Here is a 13,790-nt window from a genome sequence, read left to right on the forward strand (position 1 = left end):
AGAGTCAATGAGGAAGAGGCTGATTCTCTCCTCATGGTCCCCCTGCATAACCATGGCCAAGGAGATGGTGGCCTCGATGATTAGCCCGGACCCTAATGGCCGACTATCCAGAGCGTGAACTGGGAAGGGTCTAACTACAGGAAAAATGGGGATCCCTAAACTAATGGCTAACACTCTGTTGATAAAATTCCCAGCTGCGCTTGAATCGACGAGCGCCTTATGCTGGGAATGAGGAGAAAACTCAGGGAAACAAACAGACACAAACAGTTGATCAACAGTGGACTCTGGATGAGTGTGGTGCGAACTCACCTGGGGTGACGCCAGAGTGCCCTGCCTGTTGCCTCGACTCCCAGAGGAACCAACACGGCACCGACCGGCAGTGTGTCCACTACGGCCACAGATGGTGCACGTGATGGCTCCTCCTCCAGTCTCCCTATGAGCAGCCCCTCCTAACTCCATGGGCACCGGAGCAGGGGTGCTGGAAGATGGCACCGACAGAGACCCCTTTGGACGTCCGTGGGTGACCAGCAGGTTATCCAACCGGATGGACAAATCCACCAGTTGGTCAAAGGAGTTGGTGGCATCCCTGCAGGCCAGCTCACGTCGGACGTCCTCTCGTAGGCTGCATCGATAGTGGTCGATGAGGGCCCTGTCGTTCCAGCCTGCTCCGGCGGCCAAGGTCCGGAATTCCAGGGCGAATTCCTGGGCGCTCCTCGTCCCCTGCCTCAAATGGAAGAGACTTTCCCCCGCCGCTCTACCTTCGGGTGGATGGTTGAAGATGGCCCGGAAGCGACAGGTGAACTCCTCGAAGTGGTCCAACGCCGTGTCTCCCCCTCTCCACACAGAGTTTGCCCACTCCAGCGCTCCTCCTGTAAGACAGGAGACGAGGGCAGCCACTCTGTCCCTTCTCGAGGGAGCTGGGTGCACAGTGGCCAGGTAGAGGTCCAGTTGTAACAGGAATCCCTGGCACTGTGCTGCCATCCCATCATACTCCCTGGGAAGGGAGAGACGCATCCCACTGGAATTCTCTCCGGACGGGACGGGTGGAGGCAACCCCAGTTGTACTGGTCGAGGCGCTGGAGAGACTCCCTGTCTCTCCCAGCGGTCCATGGTTTGAACAACGCGATCCATCATGGCACCAAGTTGACTTAACATTTCCGAATGTTCCTGGACGCGCTCCTCGACTCCTCTAACCGGGGTACCTGCTCCTGCTGACTCCATGGTTTGGTGTGTAATTCTGTTCAAAGGTGTGTACGGGAGGTGAAGTCAGGTGCAGGAGAGCAGAGTGTAGTGAACAATTCCATTCCAAAATATACAGCACATAAAAACAATAGCTTGCCAAAAACACGGAACATGGCAAAAGTAAAGCGCCCAACAATAATCCACATCACAAACAAACAATTACATACAAAGACATGATGGGAAACAGAGGGCTAAATACATGTAGAATGATTAGGGAATGAAAACCAGGTGTGTATGGGACAAGACAAAACAAATGGATATATGAAAAATGGAGTGGCAATGGCTAGAAAGCCGGTAACATCGATCGCCGAACGCCGCCCGAACAAGGAGAGGAGCCGACATCGGCGGAAGTCGTGACAACACAAATGTTCATTATAACCCACATAATAATTCACATTTCCCATTGCTGCAGGATTATTTCCCTGCTGAAGCAAACTGGCTCGAATTAAAATCCTACATTTGTACACCTAAGGTGTAGTAGTATACTCTTAGAAAAAGGGTTCCAAAAGGGTTCTTCGGCTGTCCCCGTAGGATGACCCTTTTTTAATTCCAGGTAGAACCCTTTTTGGTTCCAGGTAGAACTCTTTTGGGTTCCATGTAGAACACAGTCTGGAAATGGTTCTACATTGAACTCAAAAAGGTTCTGCCTGGAGCCAAAAAGTGTTATTCGAAGGGTTCTCCATTGGGGACAGCTAAAAAATTGTGTAGTATTTGTTTAGTCAGGGGTTATAAAACAATACTAAAGCACCAGTAATTAGTACTTTGATGGTGCTCCCTAAGGATATGTCTCAGAATTGAGTACATGTTGTTGTCACATTATGCAGTCTACTGTAAAGTGATTACAGAACCACTCCAAACTCTGTTGTTTCTCCCACAACGCACCTTGTAATTTTCTGCCTGGCTTCACCCCAACAGCTTGAAGTGTCAGAGAGTAGCAGGGTTACACTGTAATTGCGATTCCAGAGTTCCGAACACAGACCCAGGTAGCAGGATAACGTCTGTCTGGTTTGGCTGGAGGGAGGTACAGATGGAGAGGGAGGGGGCAGATGACTGGAGGGCTTGTTACAGATGACCTTGCTGGTAGAGCCTGGGAGAGGTAGACCCTGCCTGGCTGTTCCCCACCCCTGCCTGGCCTGGCATTACATGGGGCCGTCTGTAAAGTTCCTTTTGTCTGTAGAGTTAATGCACTGTGCCTGCCTATAACTGTACTTCTGTTCATGCAAGTGCATTTGAGTATGAATACAGGTCAACACAAGTAATGTATCCTATCCACTGCACTCAAACTGTTGTGTAACATTGGTCTCCGTTCCAACATTGTAACTCAACGTTGCAGTATTGGGTGTTCTATCTTCCCGACTTCTGAAGACACAAGACCGTGTAGTAGTGTGACTGAGACAATGGGTGTTTTTCAAAATGCATACTACCGCGCTCCGAGCATGCAAATTGAAGCACGGGAGGGTCGGAGTATGAGTCCAAATCAAAGTAGCCGAAACGGAGCACGGAGGGAACTTCTCAAATGTGAAATGTTGCTTATTCGCATGTAAAATGTTGCCTGACTACAATATTTTATGTTGACGTGTTAATAAATACATGCTGTGTAAATTGTAGCATGTTTACCTGCCTACGTACCATAGAACGCAAGCCCATAATAAGTCAGTAGGGCTAACTGGCTAGCTACTACTGTTACTACAGAAGAATTGTTGGCTAGCTACCCACAAAGAATTGACATCTACCTTGCATAATATTAGTTTTAGGTAATGTTTTATACCATCTGGTTAGCAACATTATTAAGATTCACATATACATAGCTAGCTGATAGTTATGAAGAAAAACATTTGCTTTGTGTTTATCTTTTTTTCGTCTCTATTGCCACTGTCCTGGCTGGAAGACTGTTCAGTGAATGGGTAGGTAAGTCCATAGTAAGTGAATTAGGCTAACTGGCTAGCTAGCTAATCATGCGCCGAATACAACCTTACCATGGAATGCTTACTGACAAGCCCTTAACCAACAATGCAGTTCAAGAAGAATGTAGCCGCGAATAATTGGTATCTACCCACGAAAAATGTACACCAACCTTGCTTAACATTCGTTTTATGTCATTTTTGCCTGTTTAACTAGCTGGCAAGTTAGATTATTACGATTCACATATCTAGCTGATAGTTATGAAGTAAAACTTTTGCTTTGTGTATATCTTGTTTTGTCTATTGTTGCCATTGTCCTGCAGTGTGAGGTAAAACAGTAGGGGAAGTGCTTCTCAAATGTAATGTTTTATGCATTCTCCACACTCTCGTCCTCACAAGAACGTAGTCAAGAGAACATCGTTGAAGCATGAGAATGTGGAGCATGGTAGTATGCATATTGAGAGGCACCCATTGGCTCTGATGAGTTTGGGTTCTGGGACTCGTCCTCCACACTTTCTCCTTATGTTATTGTCCTTCTATAATTGCGTTTGCCATGGTGCTCGTTTCTAATAGCAAGACTAAACAAAAGAATAATCACTCTTAGTTTGTTTCGCTCTCTCTCTCTCTCTCTCGCTCTCTCTCTCGCTCTCTCTCTCTCTCTCTCTCTCTCTCTCTCTCCCCCCCCCCTCTCTCTCTCTCTCCCCCTCTCTCTCTCTCTCTCTGTCTTTTTATACCTGTGAGACTCCTCCGGGGCGTTCTGATCTGAATAAGTGTTTGTGATTAGAGTGGAGGCTGTCGGGTGGTTTAGGCTGCAGAGACGAGAGAGACAAGCGACAGTCACTTTCCAGCCTCAAATGAGTCTTGGTCTACACCCTCAGTCTGTCATGTTGAGTTTGGAACGTTGGTTGTCTTAGTGTCAACGGTTGCATCCCAAATGGCACCCTATTGCCTTTAAAGTAGGCTACACAACTTCAATGGGCCCTGGTTAAACGTTGTGCTCTATAAAGGGAATAGCATGTCATTTGGGAGGCACCCAAAGGACTGAGGAAATAGATCTTGTCTTTCTATTCATACTCTCCCCCCTGTCTTCAGTTCAGCACAGCTGCCCAAGATGGTGGTGCAGATTTCTGTAGTCAAACCTTTTAAAGCAGATTATCCAGAGCTCACACAGTCACTCCTCATTCAACCTCTCCTTTGATTTTATTACCATGATGACCCACTCACACTCCCTCCCCCTCCACCGGGGAGGCCTCCTGGGCTGCCATCTTCCCCCCCTTCCACCATGACCTTACCTGGGGCGTCTCTGAGCTGATCCCATCCCAGGCTGGATGCTTTGAAGTGGGGGGTTAGAGAGTTGATGAAGTGGAGGACTGCTTTGATCTCTCCACTGGTGTTTTTTGTTAACGTACAGAGCGTAGAGACTCTGCCAAGCCCTGCTTCCTCTTTTCGACCCGACACCTTCTAACTATCATCAACTAACACTTACTCTCTCTCTCACACACACACACACACACACACACACACACACACACACACACACACACACACACACACACACACACACACACACACAATGTTCGCACACATACAGGTCTGCCAATTACCCCACTAATACAGTAGTTCTGTTTACTTCTCTGCCAACCAAACACCAATACAATTGTATTGACCCACTGCTGTCAGAGCTGAAGCACTTTATTACTCTCTGTGAAACTGTTTTACGCTGTTTCATGATGCGATTGACTCTAGTGGTTGAGGACGGTAGAGTAATTGTGAGGAGTGCCAATACATTTTCCCTCCTCCTTGTTGACACCCCACTAACAGCTGAGGTAATAAAAAGAGAAATGGCGTAGTTAAGCTAAGAGAGGAGCTGAGAGTTCTCAGGTGTGCGTGCCCACTCACAATGTGCCTTTTATTTTATGGAGTTGGATCTGTACTGTAGGAGCCTACACAGTAAGTGGTTGCAGTTGAAGCTTGCCAGAGATGATAGTTGTAACGGCTGTCGTAGAGAGGGGACCAAAGCGCAGCGTGTTGATTGCTCATGATGAATATTTATTTAAACTCCGAACGCTAAAGAAAAAATAACAAAGCGAAAACGAACGCGCACACAGTTCTGTCAGGTACATAGACTAAACAGAAGACAACTACCCACAAACACAGGTGGAAAAAAACCCTACTTAAGTATGATCTCCAATTAGAGACAACGAGGACCAGCTGCCTCTAATTGGAGATCATCCCAAAAAACAACAACATAGAAAACTAGATCCTAAACATAGATATACAAAACATAGAAAAACACAAAACACCCCCTGTCACGCCCTGACCTACTCTACCATAGAAAATGACATCTTACTATGGTCAGGATGTGACAATAGTGCAGTTGTTTGTTTAGAGAATGAGTTCAACAACTGGTGTCCGGGTCCCCAATGTTCCGGTGACGTGGAGGAGGAGGCTGTCAACGGCCTGGATCGACACCAGAGAGAGCGAGAGAGGGACGATTAGAGCCTCGTCTAGCCTCATATCTCCACACTGCAGATGGGGACCAGAGCGCATCGCACCTCTCAGTATGCAAGCAGGATATGCACACACAGGCAGGGATGCGGATACCCTTCTCTGAGTGGATAGAGGCAGTAACCATACGCATACTCATGAACTCTCTGACCTGCACACACTGGAACTGTAAAGGCCACTCGGAGATAGTACACATCGTCAACAGAGGAAATACTTTCGCAGGACGATGACGATGGTCAACCTTAAACTTCATCAGCACTGTAAGATGAAGGTCACAACAACTATTTGGGGGGGGGGAGTGATTTCAACTCAAAGTTTTTAAACAAGTGAACATCCTTTTTGGCTTGGTGCTGCCTCCAATATCACAAATGTCACACTGAATCTCTTGAAGTTGAAGACAAAATCCAAATGTCCAGCACAAGAAGCATTCAACAGACCAATCAGCTTGTCTCCTAACCTGCGTTGCGTTAACTCCCAGACTTCATCTTCCAGCTCGTCACACCCCTCAAAGAGAGGCAGCCGAAAACATTTGTTCTTTTTTCCCCCCTTTGAGGCGTAGCCCTCTGTTAATTTCCCATGGCGTGGGCCCTTTGTTTAAAGGTCTCTAATGGAGAAGCAGATAGAGGCAGATCAGCCTCAGTGCACTCATCCAACCCAACGCAGTCACCAGCAACCCAGACAGACTGACTGACTGGGGGATTTCGCTCTTGCTACAGCGGCCCTCCCCGTTTCACCAGAGGTAGAGAGGAAATGAGGTAGAGAGGAAATGAAGAGAGGAAAGGAGGGAGCAGAGGAGGAAATGTCTGCTGACCTGTAGAGTTAAAGTCTGGAAGGACTTGCCATGTGTTCCACTTTAGACATTATGCTAATTACAGGGCAGAAGACGCCAGACTGTAGACATTTCTCTGTGGATTGATTGGTTAGTCGAACGACTGAGGGAGGGGATACTTGAGCCTGTGTCCTTGTCCTGGAGTGGCACTGGGCTGAAATGGCATCAGGACCTCTGTGCTGGCCTGTATCCATCAGTGTCTGGGATTGGGGTCCTTTCATTTCTGTTCAGGCATCATTCGCCACCCCAGCCATTACCAATGTGTTTCTCTACCACTTTGCTTTTAGCCACATTTGTGGAAAATGCAAATCACCAATGGCGCGATATTGAATCTCAAATGGGCTTTTCACCCGGGCACTGAGTATTTATGACTCCAACCCCTAGGGAAGTTATATCTCGCATTTGTCCTCTCAATTTTTGGATGAAATGGACTGTGAATCCATTGGAATACATTATTCAAGCAGAGAGTGATTTTTAGCTGGTGAAACTGAAAGGAAAAGGGGATTGATGGAAGACGAGGTTCACCGTCGGTTCAAATGTATTCACTAGAAGGTCTGTGTTGTGTGTTATACACAGTATCTTCATTCTGTCTAATGTGGGTTCAGGGTAATGCACGGTAGGAGCTGTTTGCTATGAGAGCTGCGTTCAAGAAAGCTCTTGGACCAATTTACTGGTCAAACATTCTCTAAAAGCACTGTGTCTACGTCATGGCGTTTGAATTCTGTCTCATGTATGTTGATGCGTAGCATGTGCTATATGTAGGCCTATGATATGAGAGCTGCATTCCAGTAGGGTAAGGCTGTTACGATTGTGTGGAGAGACGGACCAAGGCGCAGCGTGCTCTGAGTTCCACATCTTTTATTTTTTGTGAAACTTACAAAACAAAAAGGAAACAAACAACGAACCGTAACATAAGAGGTGCAGCATGCACTAACTCAAAATAAGATCCCACAAAACCCAGTGGGGAAATGGCTGCCTAAATATGATCCCCAATCAGAGACAACGATAAACAGCTGCCTCTGATTGGGAACCATATCAGGCCAACATAGACATAGAACAACCTAGATAACCCACCCTAGTCACACCCCGACCTAACCAACATAGAGAATAAAAGGCTCTCTGTGGTCAGGGCGTGACAGAGGCTGCAAGTTCAGTCATGCTGTTTGGGTTATTATCTCTTAATTCAGTGGTCTTGAGCGATATAGATGCTGCGTTCAAGAAAGGTGATATGAGGCTACGTGTTTAGTAATGCTGGTCACGTACTATTTATTTAGGGAGTGCAGGGAGGCTGTTCAAAACCTCATCTGTATAAATGATGAGTAATGATCTCTGGTAGACCGTTGGTCGGTAGGACTGCTAACTCGTTGCTGTGGGCTAGAGGCCAGAGGATTGGTGCTGTGCGAGTCAGCCAAATGCAGAGTGGATGGTGGTGCGAGGATAGGTTTGACACACACACAGACTCTCTCCTCACAGACAGGTGAACCAACCAGAGTGGAAACGCTGTCAGCCTCCACATACTAAGTTCTAAGTGATTGTGTGCACGTCAGACTCCACGGAGAGCGTTCTAAGTGACGTTGGAAGGTGTAAGCACCGCTAATGATGTGACTGTCACGTCCCCATGCAGAGTAAATACAGGAATCATTTTAACCAACTGTCAGAATGTCATTTACAGCCTGACAGAGTTGAATGGGGAAATCTGGGATCCATAGAAATACAATAACTAAGTAATACTATTGAAATAGTAATGCTATTTCTATGATATCTGGGCACATCTCTATAAAACCTCTCTGAGTAGGAGTGCTGATCTAGGATTAGTTTAGCCTTTTAGATCAAAAGGAATACGATTTATAAGGACAGGTGGTGACCTGATCCTAGATCAGCGCTCCTACTCTGAGACTCTGTGGATACAGGCCCTGTGTTGCATCACTGTCCTGGAGTGACTCAGCAGAACACCTGATAACCTGGACTCATTCAGCTGAGAACAACCAGGAGGAAAAGAGAGAGCGGAGAGAGCAGAGCAGTCAGAAGTATCAGCACGGTGGAGCTAAGATGTTCCACACAAGCTAGCCTGAATGGCTGCCTCTCTCTCTCCAACCAATCTGCTTTGTTTCTACCTCGTCTTCATTCTTTCCTTTTCCTTTCACCATCCATCCTTCTCTCTACCACCACCATCCTTCCTTCTCTCTACCACCACCATCCTTCCTTCTCTCTACCACCACCATCCTTTCTTCTCTCTACCACCACCATCCTTCCGTCTCTCTACCACCACCATCCTTCCTTCTCTCTACCACCACCATCCTTTCTTCTCTCTACCACCACCATCCTTCCGTCTCTCTACCACCACCATCCTTCCTTCTCTCTACCCCCACCATCCTTCCTTCTCTCTACCCCCACCATCCTTCCTTCTCTCCTCTGCCTCCATCTTTCTCCCTACTGCCGCCACCTTTCTTTCTCCCCTCTGCATCCGCCTTTCCCCTCCCCCTGGGGATGCTGCTGACGCAGTCCTCTTGGCTGTCCTCCATGTTTCTGTGCTTAACCCCCAGGCTCATCCCCTGCTGATCCCCCTGTAGGGCACCACTACTAAATCCCCCTGGGTGTACTCTGGCTGGGCCACTGGCCAGGGAGGTATTCATGTTGGAGTCATTATTGTGTTGGTTGACACTGGTAGTGGATGCCCTGCATGACACGGGAGGATGAGACAAGGTAGTGACTCTTTTGCATTGGGATGATGTCGCAGATGTCATGTCCCTGTCAATCTGGAAGTCGTTGCGTCTCAGTTGACTTGGTGCTCTCTCTTCTGTTTCCATCTGCGCCTCTCTTTTTCTAATAAGCACATCTACTTAGGATTCATATTTCAGTCAATTTTGCTTCCGACTAATTGACCATCATTAACCCGTCAACAAACTGTAAAAAAAAAATGTTTTCTCCAAACAGTCAAATTACGTGACCGACAGAAAATACTGTCAGAGATCTGTATATAGTGACACGATGCTTATGTTTCCTCCAGAGCGATGGGACTCGTCCAAAAACTGGAAGGCAGGCGACAAGCTTAGGCCCAAAATAAGCCCATAGAAACACATTGGACTTATTTTGGACAGATTTTGGTGAGAGTGAAACCTCTCGCTTCGCCTCTTCCTCTCTGATACTATGCATGCATACAAGGACCGGACATTTTTCATTAAGAGCCTAATGGAAACATGCAACAATAGCAAGCCTATCGTCTTCCAGTCAAAAGGCTATAGCCTGTTATTGACCATGCAACTCCTGTAATGGAGCAGCTAATAAAACTAGATTTTCAAACATTTGCCCAAATGCAATTCACGGAAAACACAGTTTTAAACTGTGCATATAATACAGTTCCATTTGACAGAGATGACAGAAATCTCAATTAGGAACATGGAAAGAGGGGGAATCTAATAATACTACTATGATGGGTTGCTAATATGACTAGGATTGTGCCTTTGGCTGCTGGACAACAAAATAAAGTAAATATGAAAACCAATAGAACAGAGAAGAAATGCTGGTTAATGGCATGAGGAAGTCTTTATCAAATAATTGCCTCCGTGTTTCTATGGATGAATTTTGCAAGGCTACTTTGAAGCAAGGTAAGACATGCCTCATTATTTGAAGTGAAGTAAAACGTTCAAGTTTCAAACAATTATACTGCCTCAAGTTCACATTGCAAAATGGTGGTGATGCGCTGATAGTCAACGCTAGGCAGGCTATAGCGTATGCATCCGAATGGCGAATGGGAGGCGCGCTTTACGAGTTGATATTGAGAAATAAAAATAGCTCTTTTTTTATCGTTTTTTAAATGTTTTTAACACACGATTGCATTTAGAATTGTTATTTGTTGAACAGTGACTGGGCTTCCGAAGTCTGTTTTCACTCTGGTAAGTAGGCTATTCCTCTCCTCAAACTAGGCTATGTATGCCGTGAACGTGTGATAAATAAGATGCATGACGACTAATGAAAATACACGCACGACAATTTAATTCCACAAAATGATTATAATGAACCTAAACATTACCGGTCAAATGTATTTCAGCTGGCTAAGCGATTAACGGCTAACCTCCCTACATCTACTGAATTGCTGCTGTATGACTTCCCCACATTCCTCTCTTCCCACCATGATTTTTGAACACCTGCTAAAATATTCAAAAATAAAACCAGGTTATTTCTCTCCTCTCTTGTGAATATTTCGGTCTATTCCGGTGTGTTTTCTAACTGGGGATGTGAGGCTCCAGGTGTAGTGTTGTCTCTCTTGGAGCTAAATGCACTTTCTCTGTTCTGTCCAGCTACTCCGTAATACGCCATGCATAACGTTACACATATAGAAGCCCTGCCAGGTGAGGTCGAATATCTTTACCTCTCCACTCAACCTAGACACACACACACACACAATCACACACACGGTGCCCAAGATAATGTGCCTGTGTAGCACACCATCCCACATCACGTGAGAGGAGCTGGTTGGAAAATGAATTTGTTTGCTCTCTGTGATTTGACCAGGTTGACCTTCTATTGTTTCTGGCCTACTCATCCTAAAGTATTAAAACATGTATTGTGTAACTTAATGAAGTGACATAAATGATCTGGACATGAGGTGCAAAAATGCTAATATAGTTAGCATTGACTTGCATTGGATTGGTACCACAAATAATTAAAAGTTAGCATTTGGAACAGTGTCCAGGTAAACAAAACCAAAGCGTGAATTGCTGTCTTACCTTGTCCATAGACTGTTTACAGGGTAAGGAAACCAATATGTCATTTAGTAATTGGGGTGAACTATCCCTTTAACCCAACCCCCTCTCTCCTTCTCTCTGTTGTGTCTGTAGGTCCTCCCTGACATGTCCACATTGCCTTAAACAGAGCAACACCTTTGACCCCTTCCTCTGCATCTCACTGCCCATTCCCCTACGGCAAACCAGGTAAGCCACACCAGTCACTGTGTGTGTGTGTGTGTGTGTGTGTGTGTGTGTGTGTGTGTGTGTGTGTGTGTGTGTGTGTGTGTGTGTGTGTGTGTGTGTGTGTGTGGTGTGTGTGTGTGTGTGTGTGTGTGTGTGTGTGTGTGTGTGTGTGTGTGTGCGTGTGTGTGACATGTATACTTTTTATGTTACCAGTTCTCCCTTTTTGTGACAACAAGACACAATGGAATATGATCAAGTGCTAGTGTTGTGAAAAGCAGGGTGGGCGTTTCTGACAGATACACAACAGGTTGCTTGTATAGCATATATATCGCATTGTCTCTCTCTAGCTCATAGACAGTCTATCCACAGGGCCAGTCTGATACTGATGCTATTTAACATGCTAGTTTGGTAGTAAAATATCGGAAAAGTGGTGCGTGCATATGTCAAGTCAAGTCACATTTTATTTGTCACGTACACGCGGTTAGCAGATGTTAATGCGAGTGTAGCGAAATGCTTGTGCTTCTAGTTCCGACCATGCAGTAATATCTAACAAGTAATCTAACAATTTCACAGCAACTACCTTATACACACAAGTGTAAAGGAATGAATAAGTATGTAAATATGTGGATGAGCGATGGCCAAACGGCATAGGCAAGATGCAGTAGATGGTATAGATTACAGTATATACATATGAGATGAGTAATGTAGGGTATGTAAACATTATATAAAGTGGCATTGTTTAAAGTGGCTAGTGATACATTTATTACATCCAATTTTTTATTATTAAAGTGGCTAGAGATTTGAGTCAGTATGTTGGCAGCAGCCACTCAATGTTAGTGATGGCTGTTTAACAGTCTGATGGCCTTGAGATAGAAGATGTTTTTCAGTCTCTCGGTCCCAGCTTTGATGCACCTGTACTGACCTCGCCTTCTGGATGATAGCAGGGTGAACAGGCAGTGGCTCGGGTGGTTGTTGTCCTTGATGATCTTTTTGGCCTTCCTGTGACATCGGGTGGTGTAGGTGTCCTGGAGGGCAGGTAGTTTGCCCCCGGTGATGCGTTGTGCAGACCTCACTACCCTGCGGTTGTGGGCGGAGCAGTTGCCGTACCAGGCGGTGATACAGCCCGACAGGATGCTCTCGATTGTGTAAAAGTTTGTGAGTGTTTTTGGTGACAAGCCGAATTTCTTCAGCCTCCTGAGGTTGAAGAGGCGCTGCTGCGCCTTCTTCACCACGCTGACTGTGTGGGTGGACCATTTCAGTTTGTCCGTGATGTGTACGCCGAGGAACTTAAAACTTTACACCTTCTCTACTACTGTCCCGTCGATGTGGATAGGGGGCTGCTCCCTCTGCTGTTTCCTGGAGTCCACGATCATCTCCTTTGTTTTGTTGACATTGAGTGTGAGGTTATTTTCCTGACAGCACACTCTGAGGGCCCTCACCTCCTCCCTGTAGGCCGTCTCGTCGTTGTTGGTAATCAAGCCAATCACTGTAGTGTCGTCTGCAAACTTGATGATTGAGTTGGAGGCGTGCATGGCCACACAGTCATGGGTGAACAGGGAGTACAGGAGAGGGCTGAGAACGCATCCTTGTGGGGCCCCAGTGTTGAGGATCAGGAGATGTTGTTTCCTACCCTCAATACCTGGGGGCGGCCCGTCAGGAAGTCCAGGACCCAGTTGCACAGGGCGGGGTCGAGACCTAGGGTCTCGAGCTTAATGACGAGTTTGGAGGGTACTATGGTGTTAAATGCTGAGCTGTAGTCAATGAACAGCATTCTTACATGGGTATTCCTCTTGTCCAGATGTATTCACCCCCTTTGCTATGAAGCCCCTAAATAAGATCCGGTGCAACCAATTACTTTCATAAGTCACATAATTAGTTAAATAAAGTCCACCTGTGTGCAATCTAAGTGTCACATGATCTGTCACGTGATCTCAGTATATATACACCTGTTCTGAAAGGCCCCAGTGTCTGCAACACCACTAAGCAAGGGGCACCACCAAGCAAGCGGCACCATGGAGACCAAGGAGCTCTCCAAACAGGTCAGGGACAAAGTTGTGGAGAAGTACAGATCAGGGTTGGGTTATAAAAAAATATCCAAAACTTTGGACATCCCACAGAGCATCATTAAATCCATTATTAAAAAATTGAAAAAATATGGCACCACAACAAACCTGCCAAAAGAGGGACGCCACCAAAACTCACAGACCAGGCAAGGAGGGCATTAATCAGAGAGGCAACAAAGAGACCAAAGATAACCCTAAAGGAGCTACAAAGCTCCACAGCGGAGATTGGAGTATCTGTCCATAGGACCACTGTAAGCTGTACACTCCACAGAGCTGGGCTTTACAGAAGAGTGGCCAGAAAAAAGCCATTGCTTAAAGAAAGAAGTAAGCAAACATG

The 13,790-nt window shown here is 46.1% G+C and overlaps 1 protein-coding gene across 2 annotated transcripts in view; it reads left to right on the forward strand.

Moving 5' to 3' along the window:
• The window catches only part of LOC106564672 (ubiquitin carboxyl-terminal hydrolase 43), a 112,394-nt gene that overhangs the window by 44,283 nt on the left and 54,321 nt on the right, over positions 1–13,790 (forward strand). For both annotated transcript variants that reach the window (XM_014130888.3, XM_014130889.3), the window contains exon 4: positions 11,319–11,411. In XM_014130888.3, the coding sequence (XP_013986363.1) occupies positions 11,319–11,411 (93 nt within the window). The remainder of the gene's footprint in view (positions 1–11,318; positions 11,412–13,790) is intronic.

This window comes from Salmo salar, chromosome 12, assembly GCF_965601325.2.
Source record: "Salmo salar chromosome 12, fSalSal1, whole genome shotgun sequence".
Taxonomy (NCBI): Eukaryota; Metazoa; Chordata; class Actinopteri; order Salmoniformes; family Salmonidae; genus Salmo; species Salmo salar.